The sequence below is a fragment of the Hypomesus transpacificus genome, chromosome 19 (assembly GCF_021917145.1).
Source record: "Hypomesus transpacificus isolate Combined female chromosome 19, fHypTra1, whole genome shotgun sequence".
Taxonomy (NCBI): Eukaryota; Metazoa; Chordata; class Actinopteri; order Osmeriformes; family Osmeridae; genus Hypomesus; species Hypomesus transpacificus.
The window spans coordinates 1,562,212-1,581,747 of NC_061078.1; the positions used below are offsets into that span (position 1 = coordinate 1,562,212).

A 19,536-nucleotide genomic window follows, 5' to 3' on the forward strand; every position below is an offset into this window, starting at 1 on the left:
GGCAATACCATCCACACGTCATGCAGAGTGGGTGCGTGTAGCCTAATAATAGCCATATTTGACTTATTATTGTGTCAGCAATCTTCACTACAAGTCTGGGCTGCCAACAATAGATGTTTAGTTCACACCTTTGAGATGCCATGGAGAGGGTGTCTGTTCTCGTCATGGTCTGTTACAACACACCTCTGACATCTCTGCGTCTCTGTATCATACAGTACACAAATAACATGCTGGTCTCCAAAACACTCGTCTCCAATCACTGTTGATCACGTAACAGTCCCACTGGCAGAAAAACAAAACTTGACATTTCAAACGATGAAAAGACTGAGAGCTCTGAGGTCATTTGTTCAATTGAGTCTTACTTAAGGTAATTTGTCAAGTTCAATCACAGACAAGCCTAGGATCAAATTAAAGAGATAATTACTGCAGGGATGTCACTATTACAGTAACAAGCCCAGATTAATGGGCCAGTTATGTGTACAGTGGGCACAGATACGACTGTCTGTCTGCCTGCCTGCCTGCCTGCCTGCCTGCCTGCCTGCCTGTCTGTCTGTCTGTCTGCCTGTCTGTCTGTCTGTCTGTCTGTCTGTCTGTCTGTCTGTCTGTCTGCTTGTCTGTCTGTCTGCCTGTCTGTCTGCCTGCCTGTCTGTCTGCCTGTCTGTCACCGCCAGACCCAGCATCCCACAGCCTCAGAGGGAAAGTGCTGCCAAAGACTCTGTCAGCAGGGACAGCAGAGCAAAGCCAGACCACAGCCTAATGAAGCATAATGACTGTGGAGGATTAAACAGTACTAAAGTTTGTTTATACATCTCAGAGTCCTCTCTTGCAGACTTGTCCAAACAGTGACACAGAGCTTACATTTGTAGATGGACGGACAGGCAGGCAGACAGACAGACAGACAGACAGACAGACAGGCAGACAGGCAGACAGGCAGGCAGACAGACAGACAGACAGACAGACAGACAGACAGACAGACAGACAGACAGACAGACAGACAGACAGACAGACAGACACGCAGACAGGCAGGCAGGCAGACAGACAGACAGACAGACAGACAGACAGACAGACAGACAGGCAGACAGACAGACAGACAGACAGACAGACAGACAGACAGACAGACAGACAGACAGACAGACAGACAGGCAGACAGACAGACAGGCAGGCAGACAGACAGCTCGGTTCTACTTCCTCGTCTGTAATGTGGAACTGGAAATCAATGAGCTGAGTAGGACAAACAGGCCGCATGAAAAGGCCACAAAGTGCAAGTTTGCCTTTGATCTGGTCTGTTTCCTGGCAGTGGGCCAATCCTGAGTCTCTCCTGGCAGTGGGCCAATCCTGGGTCTCTCCGGCAGGACCAGGCCAATGAAAGAGCTACAATGTTCGAGAAATAGCAAGACATTTGGATCTGAAAGTTTGAACCGTTCTTAGTCAACGACATGACAGCAACTCAACATGTTGAAAATGTTTTATTTCGGAAAGAACATCAATGTGAATGCGTGACATTAGGCCGGTCTATAAAGTCACAACAGATTTTATGACAGTATTGATGACCTTCGATTGTTCCATGGTTGCAAAGCCTTAACAATGAGCTGAGAACACACACAGATATACACACACACACACAATATACTATTGTTGGCTGTTGGCGTATCAGTAAATGTTATACGATATTGTGTGTGTTTGTTTGTGTGTGGTGTAAAAGGAAGGGCAGCAGAGTTCATGAGAGCATAAAGACCAGCATGCTTTGACCCATCAGAGATGGAGAGAGGACGTCAGTCCTTTTAGTTTCCGATGGTCTCTTATAATCATTTGTGTTATGCCGTTAGCCTGGCATCCTGCCCCCTATGCTGTCATACAGGAACAGAGACGGAGTGAACAGGACTACTGTTGAATGACAACACTGTAATAAACATTCACAAAACAGTAAAAAACACGTAGACAGTAACAGCAGAGAAGATGTATCTAACAGATGGGTATCATATCTCAGGCACTTTCGACCATGCATTTAATCACTCTCTAGATGGATTTGAGGCTCTCTATGAACTTCCCTTTAGTGAGACAGAGTGCCTGTTTAAGAGTCACTGTACACCACTGGTATTTGTATCACTGTAATCTTGACTGAGAGCAGCACCTGTCAGCTAGACCGAGACTGTGTCATTATGTCTCCTGTCATCTATCTTATTATTTCAAACTACACTTTCCTTACCTTCTCTCTCTGATCAGAGTTTTCTGACTCTTCACTCACTCTCCTCCACACTCTACTCTTCCTCATCACAATCCCCCTCCTCTCTCTCCCTCCTCTCTCTCCCTCCTCTCTGTAGTCCCCCTCTCTCTCCCCCTCCTCTCTCTCCCTCCTCTGTAGTCCCTCTCTCCCTTTTCTCTCTACCCTCCTCTCTTTCTCTCTCTCTCTCCCTCCCTCCTCTCTCTACCTCCCTTCTCTCTCTCTCTCTCTCTCTCTCTCTCTCTCTCTCTCTCTCTCTCTCTCTCTCTCCTCCTTTCCCTGTCTATGGGATGGTGATGGGCTGTGGCAGTTCTTGGTTTTGGTGACAAGAAGAACACAGGGAGGTGTTAATTAAGACTTATCACCCTGGAACGGAGGAGACGGGAGGAAAGGTGACAATTATCCCTTAAAGACAGAAAGATATCATGCTGCATTGTTGACATATTTCAGTGGAAATGCCTGATGTAGGTGTCATATATTTATTTGGGTTTACCGAATCCAGCTTTACTAAATCCAGGGATTGACCTCAAACTTTCCAACTTCAAAGCATTCCCATTGGGAGGTGTGCGAGAATCCTACCTCGTGATAGGACAGGAGGTCAACATTCTGGGCAGACAAAAGCAGGAAGTATTTTTCATTTGATGGAACTCAGTTCAGAGAGTCTGATCTGGTCAAGCGAAACGCAACCCAAGACACAGGACCGCTTTCTGTAAAACATGGAATCGACCTCTCACTCAAGTTAGGATAGAATCAGATACTGATAAGTATTTAAATTATGACCATTATGTTCCAGCAAAACCATCCAGTGCTTATCCTTCTCATAGGAGATGGACAGAAGAAGAAACAGTATGAAGAACAGCTAAACAGCCAACATGGAGGGAATTCAGGGGTCCTGTAATAGCAGAATACTACAGCCATTCGAAGTGTAACCAAACACTTTTTTTTTTTAACCCCAAGGTTAATACTGGCTAAACTCGTAAATCCTGGTATTGATTACAACTAATCTTTTCAAAATTATTTTATTATTACTTTGTGGTAAATCCAGACTCTCAAGCCTCATAGTGGTTAAAACATTTGTGATTGATGAGATAATTTTTCACGTACTCTGACATATCATCATTGATCAATTATGTATCATAATTTGTGTACTATTTAGTGGTACTTAAGTTACTGTTTAATGAGAGCAGCACTTGAGGCTTTCTGTATAGGAATTATTCCTCATGTTCTTTTCCATGACTGTATCCTAATTTTACCGTAATGTAACCCAGTGGCACATTCTTATTTAATGCCTGCAGATTTAAACAGCGTCCACTAGAAGGCGTTTTGTGTTGGTACCAGAAGTCTTCTGTACCATGTTTTCCGTGAAACCGGTCACATTCTAGATGCGCAGGAAACATACGCATCGAGCATGCTTTTTATTCTATCAGCAAGATAGGAGTCATTGTAATATTGTCTGTGAAGATCGCCTCTGCTTTCTGGAGGGTGAGCAGGAGAGCCCGTGACCGGACGTGGAGATGATTGCTGTGACGAGGAAAACAACTGTGTTCAGATTCCAGGAGCGTGTGCCCAGCGACAGAGTGATGCGGCTGTAACGATCAGAGTTGACGAGGGGAACTGTTGTCATGGGGGTGAATCCGCTTCAGACTGTGTGTGATTGGGAAACAGTGTTCCATATTGCCGCGCCCTCTCTTGACAGTTTAGGGAACTTGTTTTTATAACTCATTTATCAAGTCAGTTTTGGACAATAAGGAAAAAACTGTAACACATCAATGCAAGATATATTTTTTAATAACTTAAATTTATTTGCGTACATTTTTACAACAGTCACTCTGAGGGAAGGTGTCCACGGTTGCTTCTGGAACGTATAATTTACATTTACAAAAGGTAATAATACAAATATTATAACATAATAGATAAAACAGTCAAACTAATACGTACAATACAACATCAGGAGCTGAGAATGGCTCTGGGACAGCTATGACAACTTCCTGGTTGTGTGACGTGGTATAAACATCACTTTGAGAGCTTCCCTCTCTTCTTCCACAGGCTGCTGAGAGAGGTTGTTAGTCTGTGGGATGCGGTCCAGTGTCACACTCCTCTGAGGGCACACGGAATATCGGGACAACAGTGTTACCAGGATGGATTTCATCATCACCATGGCGATGTGTTTTCCAACACAGGAGCGTGGGCCTGAGCCAAAAGGCTGGAAGTACCGGCTAGGAACCTGAGAGAGGAGAGGAATGGCAACAAAAAAAGAAGTAAATAAATAAAATGTAAGTGTTGTACTTGTGATGTTTAGTTTCATCCCAAATATGTGTTTTGGTGATCACAGTTCCAATACAGAGAAATCTTTAGATTGTCGTACGTTTTTTTCAAAGTTGTCCAAACTGAACTCCTTGGGCTTCAGAAAGAACTCGTTTGACTTGTGCATACGGCCCATGTTGAGAATGATGTTTGTCCCCTTTTGCACTCTGTATCCGTCTATGACATCATCAGACAGCGCCTTGCGCATGGTGAAGTCCACCACAGGATGGAACCTCAGGGATTCGTTTATGAAGTTCTCCAGGACTCTGAGCTTCGGCAGGTCGCCGTTTTCAAGCTCCCGGTCACCTGGAGAGGCACACGGTAAATAACCGTCACTCACCGTGACAGACTCAGAGATAGCATCAGTTTACCAGAATCTGTGACTCTTCAGACGTGACCAGATCTAGCTCAAACCTCACCTTTAACGGCATCTATCTCTTCTAGAATCTGCAGCTCTACGTCTGGGTTCTGCTTGAGGATCAGCAGCATGAAGAACAGGCTGATGGACAGAGTATCCGGAGCCGCGATCACCATCTCCAACACACACTGACGCACGTTCTCTGCAGACAGCTCCCCATGACTCTGAAAACACACAGGAAACCATGTAGGGATCTAGCTATTGAGACCTCTGGCAGATTATTCTTCTGTTCACAGTGTTTGACTTGGCCAAGATCAAACTTTGTCAGCCAAGACAAGTGTACGGTGAAGCGTGTGCGAGGGTTTGACCTGGACTGACCTGTGCAAATATGAGGTCTGCTGTAAAGTCAATGTCATCCAGTTTGTCCGCTTCTTGCAGAGATCTCCTCTTTTGCTCTATCAGACTCTCAATAGCATCTTGCAGCTCCTGACTGTACCACAGGACAACAATATTAACGTCTGTACAAACATAGCCTGGATAAAGGATGCATGGGTAGCAAATGAAAAGCAAAGAAACATTGTAGGGAAGCCTCTTAAGTGATTTAAATCTCACTCACGCTTCTTTCTTGTGTCTTTGGTGAATCCAGCCCAGTTTGAAGTAGACGTCTGGTTTGATCAGTACCGTCTGCCATGTGTCAAAATACTTCAGGATTTTCCGCAGTAGGTCTTTCTCTGGAAACGCCAAAAAAACATTTGAATATGTTTAGTACAGTTTATGGGGGGCTGCTGTGATGTCATAATTTCTCTTCAGGGTTAATAAAAATTATATTTAATCTAATCTGAGGAAGTAAATTAAATGCGTGTTTGTGCATGCTCCGTGTCTGCATTATATGTGTGTGTGTGTGTGTATTCTATGTGTGTGTGTGTGTGTATTCTATGTGTGTGTGTGTATTCTATGTGCATGTGTGTTGCTCACCATTCAGAGGCACTCCCAAGAACAGCCTGTTGGAGATGTCCACCACAGTGCAGCGTAGCAGACTGAGAACATCCACCTGGCCTGCAGCGTCACGTTCCCCTCCGTCTGGCTGTGTGGACTGCAGTTCCCTCAGACCATCCAGGTGTGTGTGAGTGGACGACACACAAATGTCCACCGTCCTCTGCAGCCCTGGTCCAGTCAGCGCTAAACACAAACAAATACGTCATCATACAGCGATTTCTGTTTTTTTTTAACGATCCATGTTTGTTTTTTACAGTCGTGTTGTGGGTTGGTGAAACAGGCTACCTTTAGCGAAGAAGGTGCGTATCTTTTTCCACAGAGTTACGTTGCTGTTGAATATGATCCCTCTGCCGTCCATACCGATGCACGCAAGGCCCTGCTTGCTGCCAAAACGTGAGGTGTAGCGGCTCTGTTTCAGGACGTGGTATACCGCAGACGGCCTAGAGAGTTAAGGGAGAAATTGTCACTCAATATCTGGACTGGGATATGAGCAGCCTTTTTTTTTTTTACTCAACTTTAGTTCCATTACAGATTAGATAACTTTTGCACAAACGTTTTTCTTATTTTTTTATCAGTAACATTTTTGCTTCTTGGTCGCTGGTCTGCTTGAGTGATAAATGTGGTTCCAACCTGCTGAGTATGAGCGTCTCCTCCCCGTTGATCCAGACCCTGACGATGTCCCCATACTTGTTATTGTAGTAGTTACTGGCTGTGCCAATCCCCGTCCAGATGAACCTCAGGTAGGACAGCAGGGGCCCCACTCCCAGACAGAACCAAGGACCTGCCAGGGATCACAACTGACGATCAGACACAGAGCAAGATAGCCTCAGAGAGACAAGACAGGAAATGGATTAGTTCCCAGCCTGCGGGAGGTAAGGCTCGACTGACCGGGTACAGAGGTCTTCTCACAGTGGCTCCAGACGGCCACAAGCACACAGACGAACAACAGGAGGGCGCTGGTAGCTAAGGAGACGCCCTCCGACCACACGGCCGTGGCGTTCCGGGAGGTGGACGCGACGAGGCTGGCCATGCCTGGGTCCAGACGCACCGGAGTCACGGAGCGCTCGCACGGAGAGAAGAGATCCATAAGATACGCGGGGACACACTCGCACGGAACGAACGCTCACAAAAACACGTCGCCTTCAGTCTCTGCCAGGGGTCTGTGCTGCACGGACAGCCAGGCAGCCCTCTCTTATAGGCCAGTCTGGCTGCTAGACCACTGGCTCACTGGTGATGTAAAAGTCATAACAATGAGGGAACATTTCATAGTAACCTTGGATTCAACAATTTCAACAAATTTCACCATAACCTTGGAGGACCGCCAACACAACGTGTCCTTGAGAGCGATGGGGCTTCTTTAGTCGGGCACATGTTGTGAAACGAGTTATCCAAAACAGTCTTAACATGAAAGCTCGTAAGCGTGATCTCTTAGCCCTGCGTCGGTGGTTGTGAGGAGCAGGTGTTTCCTTGCTCCTTTCAACCTCAGAGAGGAGTGAGGATGTCGGTCCAACACCGCGCGCCAGAGGGGGAGCCCTGAGCAGAGCCCTGGGCAGAGCACCTGCACCGCGTTCCAGTCTGAGGCGGGGAGAATCTCGGTGTTATTACAGTCTTATCTCCACACTCTCACTTGGGCTCGCTCTCACACAGGAAATTAAACATTCTCAGTGGTTTGCAACCAATGAGTGTGTGTGGGCCTCCAACACAAACTATTGTGCAGTTCACCAGAATAAACAAAACATCTGCGAGTGTCACCACCTGTTGTTTGTAAATGTGACAAGATTGTTACCAGCAGATTTGACTTCAAACGAAAATCGTGGTAATATTGGATTTTGAAATGGCAGACAGAAGTGAAGAACAAGACTTGACAAGTTCTGAGAGAGTTTTTTTTCTTCTCAGCAGAAATGATTTTCATCAGTTGTAATATCAATAGTGACCAGCAGATGACGCAGCAGAGCTGCGTGGGGGTGAACGCACACAGGCTTACATAACTTAGAGACAGAGACATATTCAAACATTTGACCCCTGTCTGTTGAAAATGCAATGTCATTATCGTTCAATGGGTGCTGTGTCTAATTCATCGTGACTCACCTGTTCACATATACAGACAATTAGTCTTCTGTCTCAGACATTTAGACAACAAACTCTCAAATCTTTCCTCCCTACCATTCAGCCACAGCCCCACCTCTCCAAACGTTCCTAGATCTCCAAGCCGTTCAACAGTAACTCTTCAAATGACTCTCTCTCCTAGATCTCCAGACCCTCTTTGCTTCTCTCTCCTAAACCTCGCAATCACTTTTGTCGTTGTCGCACAAAGGCCATGTTGTTTGGCCTTGGCCTCTTTGTACCATTTAATCTGTAGAAAGGACTGTGAATTCACTCGCCGCCCACACCCCGACGCAAGAATGTGTTCGCGTTCAAACGAGCGTCTGTGTTCCGATCCCCTGCCTTCATACCTCTGGACCGTATGACGGAGAAGGTCTAGATTCTTCTGCATGAATAAGCAGAGTGTAGCAGTCTCCTGATGTTACGGCGAGCTCCAGCTCCAGTCTCCCCGTCTCTCGCCTCCTTCTGGGTCCAGGCCTCTGTGTCTCTGTACATGTTAATGTAACCTTGTGTCTCTGTGGTCGACTCTGTGTCACCATGCAGTTGTGTGAAATTGATTTGCATGTGTTTATAGGTTCGAGGGAAGATTTTTTTGACTAATTGAAGATACAGTTTTCTGTTGACAAAGTGTAAAACAGTCAAATTAATATCATGTAAAAAATCAGGTTTTATGGAGTGATATCTTCTCTATGAACGTGATATGGCCACAGTACAAGCATCACAACAACATTAAGTTGAATTACTACTCATTTGACCAGAATTCCTTGACTTCATGCCTGTGAACAGAGGGGTCTTTGGCCTGGTCCACCCTCACCCCTGACCCCTCACCCCCCACTCCTACCCCCAGCTGCGTCACTGCATCTACCATGAAGGTCTGTGAACATGGAGGCCCCACTGTATTCGGATTTCACTACTGTATTCCCCCAGTTCTGGTCTTAGAGGTTATTTGTGATTGTAGGTAAGAGGGAAAGGACGGTTGTATTGTAGTGAGCCTAGCGGTTAGCCTAGCGGTTTGGGAATTGAGCTAGTAATCAGAAGGTTGCCGGTTCAATTCCCGGTTTGAAAAATGATGTGCCCTTGGGCAAGGCACTTCACCCTACTTGCTTTGGGGGGAATGTCCCTGTACTTACTGTAAGTCGCTCTGGATAAGAGCGTCTGCTAAATAAAAAATGACTAAATGTGAGGGAAGGGTAGAAAAGGTATTGGATGTTAGGAGGAAAGGAAGATGGGAAGGCTGTCAGGGAGTGGGAGCGAGTGCAGCTGAGGACTGGAGTTCAAGGACATGGCAGGTCACCAGACAGCTGTCCATCCCAGCTGTCCTCACGCGTGGCCTGATGAAGGAAGGGAACAGAAGGCATCCTCACAGCTGCTGGCAGCGCTGAGAACCACAGAGGAAATGGAAGTAGAGAGCATGGAGGAGGGTGCAGAAAGCAGCAGATTGAACCGTCTGTTCATTTACATCACACGATACAGTAGCCGTCATGCTAGCTGAATATTTTCGAATTTCGATACGGCATGTATAGAATGATCCATTCTAATGTTTGATACTGAAGGCTGCATGTTCCGTCCTTCGACGGTGTGCATGTCTTGTAATTGCAAAGAAAAATCCGATCAACACAATTCTGGAGTGAAGGGCTCTCTCTCTCGTTCATCCTCCCAGGGCAGACTCCTCATCTCTGGGACTATGAGACTGAGCCAGGCTCCTCATCTCTGGGACTATGAGACTGAGCAGGCTCCTCATCTCTGGGACTATGAGACTGAGCCAGGCTCCTCATCTCTGGGACTATGAGACTGAGCAGGCTCCTCATCTCTGGGACTATGAGACTGAGCCAGGCTCCTCATCTCTGGGACTATGAGACTGAGCAGGCTCCTCATCTCTGGGACTATGAGACTGAGCCAGGCTCCTCATCTCTGGGACTATGAGACTGAGCAGGCTCTATGGAGAGACATTAGAGAGAACATTTGAATCCCTGTGCTGTCTTTGCTGCAGCCTCTCCTCTGATGTACAGCGCTCTCCTCCTGTGAGTGTGCGACCTACTGCCCCAGGCCCAGAGGCAGGGGGAAGGCACCAGTGAACAGCCTTTTACTGTAACAGCTAGGTTACGCCGAGGTTTACTGGATCCACTTATCTATGTCAGACTTTGCCTTTTAACTGTGGTGTGTGTTTGTGTGTGTGACAAAGTGAGGTTTCAGTCTTTGTCTGGCCCGAGGACATTATACGCACTACATTTACGAGTGCTGCTTTTAATGAACACATTACAGTGAATGAGCTGTTTGACTAATTTAACCATATGCTTGCTTCTTGTTAGAAGAAGTAGGCTTACATTGTTGGAAGGATGCAGAGATGGCAAAAGTACACACATCCTTCACTTAAGTAGAAGTACAGATACTCATGTTTATAAACTCTCTGGTAAAAGCACATAAACACAAAATGCCTTTGAGGTTTGTCACAGCGCGCCGATGACTTAGAAAAGGCAAGGAAAGTTCCCAAGAGATGTGACACTTTCCTGGGGAAATGTCATCTTACTGGTCATTTGTCTCTTTTCTAGCCCGAATCGAAGCTACAGAACTGGGTCATTGTTGTGGTTTGAGGACGAGAGCTGAGACGGGTGATGGGATCGGAGCCTGGGGAGATGTAGAGTCAGCGTGTGGAACAGCAGACCAGGTCATCTGGTGGCAGGTGACGTCTGAGCAGAGCGCACTACTAACCAGCTCACTGCTCAAAAGAGAACTAAAAATGCTTAAATATACAGTATTAATATCACAGCACATCAACCAGCAACTTGGATTGAAATTAGAAACTTCTTACCAGCTTACATTGTTGATGTGTTGTTGATGTGTTGACTAAAGTCACCCTTATTGGAAACTTGGAACATTTGAATACATTTGTTTTATTAAATGTAACAGTTCATGACAAGGGTAGTGTGTGTGTGTGTGTACATCGTTTCGGTTGAAGGGTGAGGCGGGGGTTTATGGGGGTGAGTTTGAGGGTTACAGAAGAAAACTTGAAGCCTTGGGTCTCTCTGCTCTTGTTCATGGCACTCTGTGTGTGTGTCTGTGTGTGTGTGTCTGTGTGTGTGTGTGTCTGTGTTTTGTAAGTCACTGCCCACGGCTCCAGAATGGTTTGTGCTGAATATAAATCAGGTGACTGCACAGGCGATGGGGGTTTCTTCCCAGACAAGCCCAAAGGATTGTTGAAAGCCCACCCCTGCATCGCACACACACATCATACTCCACTTGGTCCACAACACAACAAGGAGAGTATTTACCAGCCTGCCTCCAAAGAGACCACCCGGACACACTCCACTCTCCGGACTCTGGTGATGCCGTGGATTGTATTTGGACCTGGAACTCAGAGGCAGACCTAGTCTAGATTGATTTGGAAGCTTTGGAGTTAGTGGAAAGTGAAACGTATACTGGATTTCGTTTCCATAATCCAACAACGTTGCTCTTTTGGAATCTAGAGAGAGAGCTTGGACCTTACACGTCATCCACCACAAAAGAGCCGACATACACTGAACAGTGAAGAACTTGTCTCTAGGATACTTCTCCAATATAATTTTCCAGTGTGAATGCTGAAGCGTGCGGGTGAATTCCGAAGCGGGGGAGGAGGAGGAGCAGAGGTAGTAGATATGTGGATCCCGACCCCCAGTCTGTCTCTCCCTCAGCGGGTCCTGCTGTACGGCTCCTGTGCCCTGGCGCTGGGCAACTCCGTGGGCCTCCTGGTGCTCCTGGTCCAGCAGAACCAGCTGTGGACCAGGGTGGACCAGGTGGAGAGCCGGGTGACGGAGGTGGAGCAGAGCTCCGTGGTGGAACTCCTCCAGGAGGTGCCCAGAGGTGGCGTAGGGGAGCAGGTCCAGTACCAGTACTCCAGGAACAAGCGGAGCCAGGAGATCGAAAGGGAACTGAGGCAGGAGTTGAGGCAGGAAATGAGACATGAGGTGAGCCAGGAGATCGAAAGGGAGCTGAGGCAGGAGTTGAGGCAAGACGTGAGGCAGGACGTGAGGCAGGAGGTGAGGGACCTAAAGCAGGAGGAGGAGATCCAGGGGCTGCTGCAGGAGGCCAGCCCCGAGGTGGAGGGGAGCCAGGAGGTGGAGGTGGAGATGGGGAAGAGGATGAGGCACGAGCTGAAGCACAAACTCAGGCCCTCTCACAGCCACAAGACGGAGATACGGGACGAGATGATGATGATGATGACCTACTCCATGGTCCCGGTGAGAGAGCTTACCGGTTCCTTCTGTCAGAGCATGTCACTTTCTTCCTTTAAAGTAGAAACGTTTCAACCTGTCGTATTTTCTGAATGGTTTGTGGTTGGCTTTGTTTTTAGATCAAAGTGTTGATCGATATATGTAACAGCACGAAGGGAATATGCATCGCAGGTGAGTTCTTATAATCATTTTGTTTGTAACATAACATGTTTCAGTGACTACAGGCGATCTTTTTCAGATATTGTCAAAGCGTATTCGAGTTTCTTTTCTCCCTGACATCTCTGTGTTCTGTTGCAGGACCTCCAGGACCGCCTGGTAAGTGTTAATATTATCATGCCATTCAAATGTACCATGACAACCATGTTTTCAACCTCAGAACGTTGATCACCTCAGAACCTGACATCAAACTTGAGCCTAAAAACAGTTTTTTTCAAAGCACAGCCTATGGTTAAACCTTTTAAAGGTTCTCTGTGCTGTCTGTGTTTTAGGTTTGCCAGGAAGAGATGCATCTCCAGGGTACAATGGCACTGATGGGATCCCAGGGCTGGATGGACTGCCTGGGGCAGATGGCAAGCGAGGGAAGAGAGGTGAAGACCAGCCAGTCTTCAGTGCTCTTTCACAGCCCATTTTCTCATATAACCTGAGGCCATTTTTGGTCTTTTGGTTAAGAAACTTGTTATAATGAAGCAGTAAAAGGGAACAGCACAATGTCTCCTAAGAGTCTGCCTGGTTGTATAGACAGTCACACGCACATACTCTTACGTTCACGTTTTGCACACATATTTGGAAGGTACTTGACTAACAGACAACCAAAATGCCCCTGTGTCGCGTGTCATAATCGTGATGCATTCTATTCACTGTGGGCTTTCTTCTCTTCATTCAAACCTCCTCTGCCAAGTCTCTGTGGATGAAGGGCACAATCTTTTCTCTCACTGGGCAGAGATGATATTCATGAGTGCGGTTTTGGGCCTCAGCTGAATGAGACGGAAAACTCCTTCTTCCAGCGTCCCACTTGGGTTCCTCAAGTGTGAATGATGTGAATCACCATGAGGAGTGAATGGGACGAATCCTGACATGACTAACAAACTCTTTCACAAATCTCTGTCTGTTGCCTCGCCCTGTAAGATTCCAAATGAATGAGTTTCGTGTGAAATGAGTTAAGTTTGTTGTTTGGAATCAAACACCTGACATCTGCCCCTCACAGGCCCACCGGGTGAGGCGGGACAGCCAGGAGAGAACGGAGAGAGAGGAGAGCAAGGCCCTCCTGGAGAAAAGGCACACCCAACTAACGACGTCATATTACAGGGTAAAGACACAAAACAAAGCATTGCAACATTCTCCAATGGAAACACATTTCCCCTGAGGACCAGGGTTGAGCACATTGGTCTTGGAGTGCACAAGGTTGTTTTTACCACAAGGTGAGCTGTGTCCTCGCCTGTCTCAAATCCAGGCCCCCCAGGTCCAGCTGGTCCTCCAGGATCTCCTGGTCCTATTGGTCCCCCGGGCCCCCCAGGACCCCCCAGGAACAGGAGCCATAGACCCTACATTCATGCTGCCCAGACCCAGGGTGAGACACCTCTTTCTCAGTTGGCCATCCAGTCATTTCTTCTCTTAGTAGAAAGACAGTGAAGATGCATAATCCCTACATGTTCTCCTCAGGTCCACTCCATGCCGTCCCAAATGACTGGGCCTTGTCTGGGAAGGAGGTCAGGAAGCAACTGGAGAAAACGAAGAAGAAAGGTACGTGTCGGACTGGATGATTCTCAAAGTGTGTTTTCATGGGGTTTAAACAGTTACCAGGAAGTGACACGGTCATTAGTGTGTACATGAACTGTGTTCTGAGTTCCCATCCTTCTCTGTCCCTCAGAATGCTTGATCAAGTCACTGATCAACCCCAGGAACATATCTCAGATGAACAATACCTTCGGAACCTGGATGAAGGACATGGCCGTGCTGAGTGACGAACGCATCTGGGTGGCGAATCACTTCTCTGGTATGAGGCTGTGTGGATTCAAACATATATGCAACAGAGGCTGTGTGGATTCATACATAGAGTAAACGATTCAGTTTTAACGCAGACCATTCCTCCTGATCTTTTGTAGGGAGTGTAATAAGGGAATACAACAGCATCACATCCTTCCAGAACAGAAGCAGTGACGTCATCAACGTCTGGAAGTTCTTCCAGGGTTGTGGTCACATGGTTCACAACGGCTCCTTCTACTACCATGTAGCTGGCACCTCCAACATTGCCAAGTAAGACACCACACGTGTGACTTTCAACTGTAAGTTAAATGTGTCTAGTTCACCGAGTCTATGGTCCAGTGCACAGGCCTTTAGTTTCAAGTTTTTATTGTCAGGTGCACAGAACAACACAAGGTCAGACTGGGCACTGAAATTCTTGGGACAAGACAATGCAAGCAACCTGGCATAACATATAAGTACTAAGAACATAGATTACATCTATGGTGAGCTCAAATAAAATAGAATAAAAAATAATAATAAACACCTAATATACAAAGAAAGTATGCATATACAATATACTATACCTCTAATACACATAATGACCTATACTAACTTTATAGACCTATACTAACCTAAAACAAGACTTATACTTTAAATAAATTCCAGTAAGTGGAGTAGAAAGTGTAAAGTCAACCAAAAACCTGAATGTGTCTTACAGTATTGCACCATTATCTGTTCACAGATTTAACCTGAGAACCAAGAAACTAGCCACCTTGGCTATCGACAACGCTCTGTACCACAACCTCTCCTATCTGCTCACCAATTCAAAGACCTACTTCAAGCTGGCTGTGGACGAGAATGGTTTGTGGCTGATCTTCTCTTCCAGCTTGGACGAGAGCATCATGGTGGCCCAACTGGACCAAAAGACCTTCTCAGTGACCACCTACATCAACACCACCTACCCCCGCAACAAAGCTGGCAACGCCTTCATCGCCTGCGGAGTGCTCTACGTCACCGACACCAAGGACACACGGGTGACCTTCGCCTTCGACCTGCTGAAGGCGAAGCCTGTCAACATGACCTTTGACCTGCGCCCCCCGGGTGGCGTTCTGGCCATGCTGACCTACAGCCCCAAGGACAGACACCTGTACGTGTGGGACGGCGGCTACGTCAGGCTCTACGTGGTCCACTTCATCTCAGACGACTGAGCGGAGAGCTGGTCCTGGCTGAGGTGATGGGGTCAGCTCTCACAGGTCTGTGTTGTCGTGCCCCATCTCCTGCCTCTCTCCCTGACCCGCTCCACACGTCACAAGAACACAGATCTGTGAAAGCCTGCTGATTCTTGCGACTGCTGAGGGAAAACCCACGTAAATATCCACCTTGTATCTGTGAACGCTGGTCATGTAACTTCATATTAGATTTGAGTAGTAATGCGAAGAAGGCACACTAATTACTTCCGGTGTAGATTCCCATTATGTTAGGGGTTGATATATCAATAAGGGCTGGTCCATGAGATCAATATAATCAGATGAAAAAGTTGTTATCGTTAGTTGTATAGTGTGTGTACTGAACTTTGTCTAAACAGTACATTAGTGATGTATTTATATTACCCGTTTTCTACTGTTCTTGGAATTGTAAGCTTTGAATAACAAGTTTTTGTATTTTTCACTTTTTTTTTTTATGGTTCCCTTTATTTATTGTTTCCCTTAACTTACCTTTCTGAAAACATCTTTGTTGTTGTACTTAATCGTTTTTCTCTGTAACTGCATGCCAAATCATACTGTACATCTACCGCACAATGTTTCTTTCCTGATGCCCCGAGGAGCTGCACGCCTGTGTAAGCAGGACGTACTTCCTGCCCGGCTCAGGTGACGCTGCATGGTCACGTCTGGTTACCGCTCCAGGAAAGAAAAGAAAAACATCTGATGAAATAAAAATAATTTATTAAACTTACAAAGGTTAAAGTTTGACCTTGGTAGAACAGCCTGTTCTCTCTCTCTCATCTTCAGACTCTTTCAAGTGCCCTAGTTTATATCTCCCCGTAGTCAGTTTTACAGTACGTAGTACACACACTCACGCGCACACACACACACGTGTGCACACATCAGAAACACGCATGCACACACACAAAAGAGGGACCATCGGTCCGAACACTTAGTATACATAAAGTAGATATGTTGGGAAGAAAGAGGGAGAGAAACACAAATCTCTTTAATAAATACCATACATACACTTAACAAAAGTTACCAGCTGTTATGATACAAACCAAAAAATAAAGAAAATGCTTTCATGTTTGTACAAGCTGTTGTGGTAATTCATATATATTATTTATATATTAAAACTATTTTAAACGTTATACTACTAGGCGAAATATAGCCAGACATTCATTTGTATATAACAGTTTCCTCTTGATAGCCTATTCATTTGAAAGAAACTTTAATAGTGTCTCCAGATTTGAGTGCAAATATCTATTTATTATGGATGAACCAGTAAAAACGAGAACTACAGTGGTAACCACACACAAACCTACCAACACTATGACACACTACGTCCCAGTGAAATAGAGTAACACACCCCTTACATTCCTAACGTAAAAGGCAATATGTTAAACATAAATAACAAGAAAAACAATGACAAAACAAAACACAAAGAAAACTTGTATAACTTAATAATAAACAATAACAACAACAACGTAATCTTAATAATAAAATAAAAAACACAAAAGAAAACAATAAACAAAACATATTGTGCAAAACCAGAACTGTAGTGTTGTGTTTCTACTCGGGGCGGGAGGGGAGCTTGGTAGACCAGACAGATGAGACATTGAAACCACAGTCACAGGAGTAAAACACGTCATCTTCCAAACAGCAATGTTCTAGCAGTGAGGCTGCCACACAAACAGGCGATTGGGGGCAGTTGGGCGTACAGGGGGGGGGCAGACACAGCCGAGGGCACCCGGGGCCAGGCTACACCAGGCCAGCGCTGGCAGGGCTTGTGATAGAGCAGCCTAGTGGGTAAGGGCTTAGGGGCTCACTAAGGGGGGTTCAACTCTGCCATCGCGGGGGAGATAAGCAGGGGGAGGTAAAACCATTGAAACAAAATGCAGATCCAACAACTTGATTCACACCGGAAACCACTGACCTTACAAACCACAGTGCTGGTTAAAGTAGATGCTAAAAAGATTTCAGCTGTGGGCACAAAATGACGACATTTACACACTTTAAAAGTTTTGCTTGAGCACTTTTACAGAGCACTATCAATAGACCTGTGATTGCACCGCGTAAGGAGAACAGGACATGCATAGCTTCCCTATGGACAGGCTCTCCGAGCAGAGAGTCTGGAACAATGTCGGCCTCAGAAAATGACAGGAAATCTAGCTTTTAAAATCAATGTATGGTACTGCTGCTTTAACTCTTTGCTTTCAGGCTTTCGGGTGGGGGGAGGGTGGGGAAATATGCACAGCTTCACCTCACTCTGGCTATGATTTACATGACAGTAAACCTACAGTACAAACACGCTGAAAGCTGCCGAAAGCTTGGACATCTTTCAATCTCCTATCCCATCCCCTCCCGTCACTACAAACCATTCAGGTGTACAGGATGTGGAGCTAGCCCCTCTCGGAGGCTCCCTTCCTGGCCTCTGGAGGCCAGACGGCGCGGGGTCGGCTACAGGATGTCGAAGATGCTGTTGAGAATGTTGTAGCGGTCCGGGAGGACGCGCATCTTCAGCGTGCCGTCGGCGCCGCAGGTGAAGATGCGGTTTCCGGGGCGGGTCTCCACCTGCATGACGCCCGCGCCGATGTTGCGGAATATGGACTGCTTAGTGTGCTCCGTGCTGAAGGAGTGCATGAGGCCATGGCCCGTGAGCTTCCACACCTGGGGGTTAGGGGGGGGGGGAGAGGGGGAGGTAAAGGATGATTCTCATACAGTAGGTATTGTCTGTAAAGCCAAGGTCTAGCCAAAATTCATTATGTATTCATGTATCAGCCTAAACTGGTAATCCCTCCCCCTGCCCAGCTCAACAACCCTGAGGGGGAAAAAATATCCCTGAAATACCCTTAAACCAGTGATTGACAGAAACTACAGTACATCCTGTCAGTCGAAGTACCCTTCAACCCTGGCGTCTGCTATCTCTCCTCCTCCCACAACCTGCCACAGCCTCCAGGGGCCCTGTCAGCTACTAGCCAGGGGTCTGAGCGCGTGCAGGGGAGTCTGAGCGTGCGCGGTCTGAGCGCGTGCGGGGGGGTCTGAGCGCGTGCGGGGGGGGGGGTCTGAGCGCGTGCAGGGGGGGTCTGAGCGCGTGCAGGGGGGGGTCTGAGCGCGTGCGGGGGGGGGGGGTCTGAGCGCGTGCGGGGGGGGTCTGAGCGCGTGCTGAGGGGGGGTCTGAGCGCGTGCGGGGGAGTCACCTTCATGTTGCCCTCCGCGGACCCCGTCACGAAGAAGTCCTCCGAGGCGTCCAGGGCCAGGGCCTTGACGGCCGAGTCGTGGGCCTGGAAGGTGTGGAGCAGCTGCCTCTGGCGGATGTCGAACACGCACACGAAGCCCTTCCTGCCCCCCGAGATGAGGAGCTGCTGCTTGGGGGCATACTGCAGCACCGTCGCCCCGTTGTCATGACAGGGGAAGGCTGGGGGGGAGACACAGGCACACACACACACACAGCACCGGATATGTGAGAGGGCTGACTATACCCAGGGTTGTTATTGGGACGTCAGAGAGAGAGAGAATCGTCTTTGGGAAGGTGCTGGGGAGAGAGAGAGAGCAGGAGAGAGAGAGCAGGAGAGAGAGAGAGAGCAGGAAAGAGAGAGAGAGAGAGAGAGCAGGAGAGAGAGAGCAGGAGAGAGAGAGAGCAGGAGAGAGAGAGAGAGCAGGAAAGAGAGAGAGAGAGAGAGAGAGAGAGAGAGAGAGAGAGAGAGAGAGAGAGAGAGAGAGAGCAGGAGAGAGAGAGAGAGCAGGAAAGAGAGAGAGAGCAGGAGAGAGAGAGAGAACAGGAGAGAGAGAGAGAGACGGTTTTTAGAAGGTGCTGGGGTTTCTTACCATGCACCATGGTGTTGCTAGGTGATACCAGGGTGTCCCACAGGCATACATTTCTACAAAGACACAAAGACAAGCGATGTGTTGAGGCTGTAGTGTCAGTACTTGTGGTGACTTTCAATGTGTAAGAGTGTGGTTATGGTCGGGTTGTGGGTGTGTGTATATACATGATGGAATAATATAATACTACTGGGGGTGTGTGTGTGTTGACTGACCTGCTGTCGTTGGACTGGCCGGCCGTGGCGATGAGACTGGAGGACGTGATGAAGGCAAAGTCACCACATGCCTTAGAATGGCACTGCCAACTCTGAGAGAGGGAGAGAGAGACAGAGAGAGAGACAGAGAGAGAGATAG

The 19,536-nt window shown here is 47.2% G+C and overlaps 3 protein-coding genes across 3 annotated transcripts in view; 1 reads left to right on the forward strand and 2 right to left on the reverse strand.

Annotated features, from left to right (window-relative positions):
* Positions 1-3,994: 3,994 nt before the first annotated feature.
* Positions 3,995-8,128, reverse strand: LOC124481680 (aromatase). The gene is made up of 11 exons (XM_047041831.1): positions 7,968-8,128; positions 7,189-7,454; positions 6,768-7,106; positions 6,510-6,660; positions 6,165-6,319; positions 5,859-6,062; positions 5,500-5,614; positions 5,262-5,373; positions 4,945-5,107; positions 4,587-4,831; positions 3,995-4,445 (listed from the first exon to the last, which is right to left on the reverse strand). Exons 3-11 carry the CDS (start codon positions 6,964-6,966, stop codon positions 4,197-4,199), a joined length of 1,593 nt encoding a protein of 530 aa, XP_046897787.1. The 5' UTR covers positions 6,967-7,106; positions 7,189-7,454; positions 7,968-8,128; the 3' UTR covers positions 3,995-4,196.
* On the forward strand, positions 5,051-16,821 carry gldn (gliomedin). Its single transcript, XM_047041830.1, has 14 exons — positions 5,051-5,129; positions 5,530-5,602; positions 5,866-6,000; positions 6,136-6,178; positions 10,532-12,196; positions 12,310-12,361; positions 12,488-12,505; positions 12,679-12,777; positions 13,395-13,496; positions 13,641-13,757; positions 13,850-13,930; positions 14,058-14,183; positions 14,293-14,443; positions 14,895-16,821. The coding sequence occupies exons 5-14, from the start codon at positions 11,555-11,557 to the stop codon at positions 15,358-15,360; spliced, it is 1,854 nt and encodes a 617-aa protein (XP_046897786.1). The 5' UTR covers positions 5,051-5,129; positions 5,530-5,602; positions 5,866-6,000; positions 6,136-6,178; positions 10,532-11,554; the 3' UTR covers positions 15,361-16,821.
* Positions 16,822-16,830: 9 nt separating this feature from the next.
* dmxl1 (Dmx-like 1) overlaps positions 16,831-19,536 on the reverse strand; it is a 4,200-nt gene continuing 1,494 nt past the window's right edge. The window contains exons 4-7 of the mRNA XM_047041832.1: positions 19,398-19,489; positions 19,186-19,238; positions 18,558-18,775; positions 16,831-18,027 (exon numbers count right to left, since the gene is read on the reverse strand). Coding sequence (XP_046897788.1) covers positions 17,818-18,027; positions 18,558-18,775; positions 19,186-19,238; positions 19,398-19,489 — 573 coding nt within the window. The 3' untranslated portion in view covers positions 16,831-17,817. The remainder of the gene's footprint in view (positions 18,028-18,557; positions 18,776-19,185; positions 19,239-19,397; positions 19,490-19,536) is intronic.

Excerpts from the sequence above, each read along its gene's own strand:
- LOC124481680 (XM_047041831.1), bottom strand. The coding sequence starts at position 6,966 with ATGGATCTCTTCTCTCCGTGCGAGCGCTCCGTGACTCCGGTGCGTCTG. Across the intron at positions 6,320-6,509 it reads GAGACGCTCATACTCAGCAG|GCCGTCTGCGGTATACCACG; the intron begins GTTGGAACCACA and ends TTAACTCTCTAG. Across the intron at positions 5,108-5,261 it reads CAGACCTCATATTTGCACAG|AGTCATGGGGAGCTGTCTGC; the intron begins GTCAGTCCAGGT and ends GTGTGTTTTCAG.
- gldn (XM_047041830.1), top strand. The coding sequence starts at position 11,555 with ATGCTGAAGCGTGCGGGTGAATTCCGAAGCGGGGGAGGAGGAGGAGCA. Across the intron at positions 12,197-12,309 it reads TGACCTACTCCATGGTCCCG|ATCAAAGTGTTGATCGATAT; the intron begins GTGAGAGAGCTT and ends CTTTGTTTTTAG. Across the intron at positions 13,931-14,057 it reads GGAGAAAACGAAGAAGAAAG|AATGCTTGATCAAGTCACTG; the intron begins GTACGTGTCGGA and ends TCTGTCCCTCAG.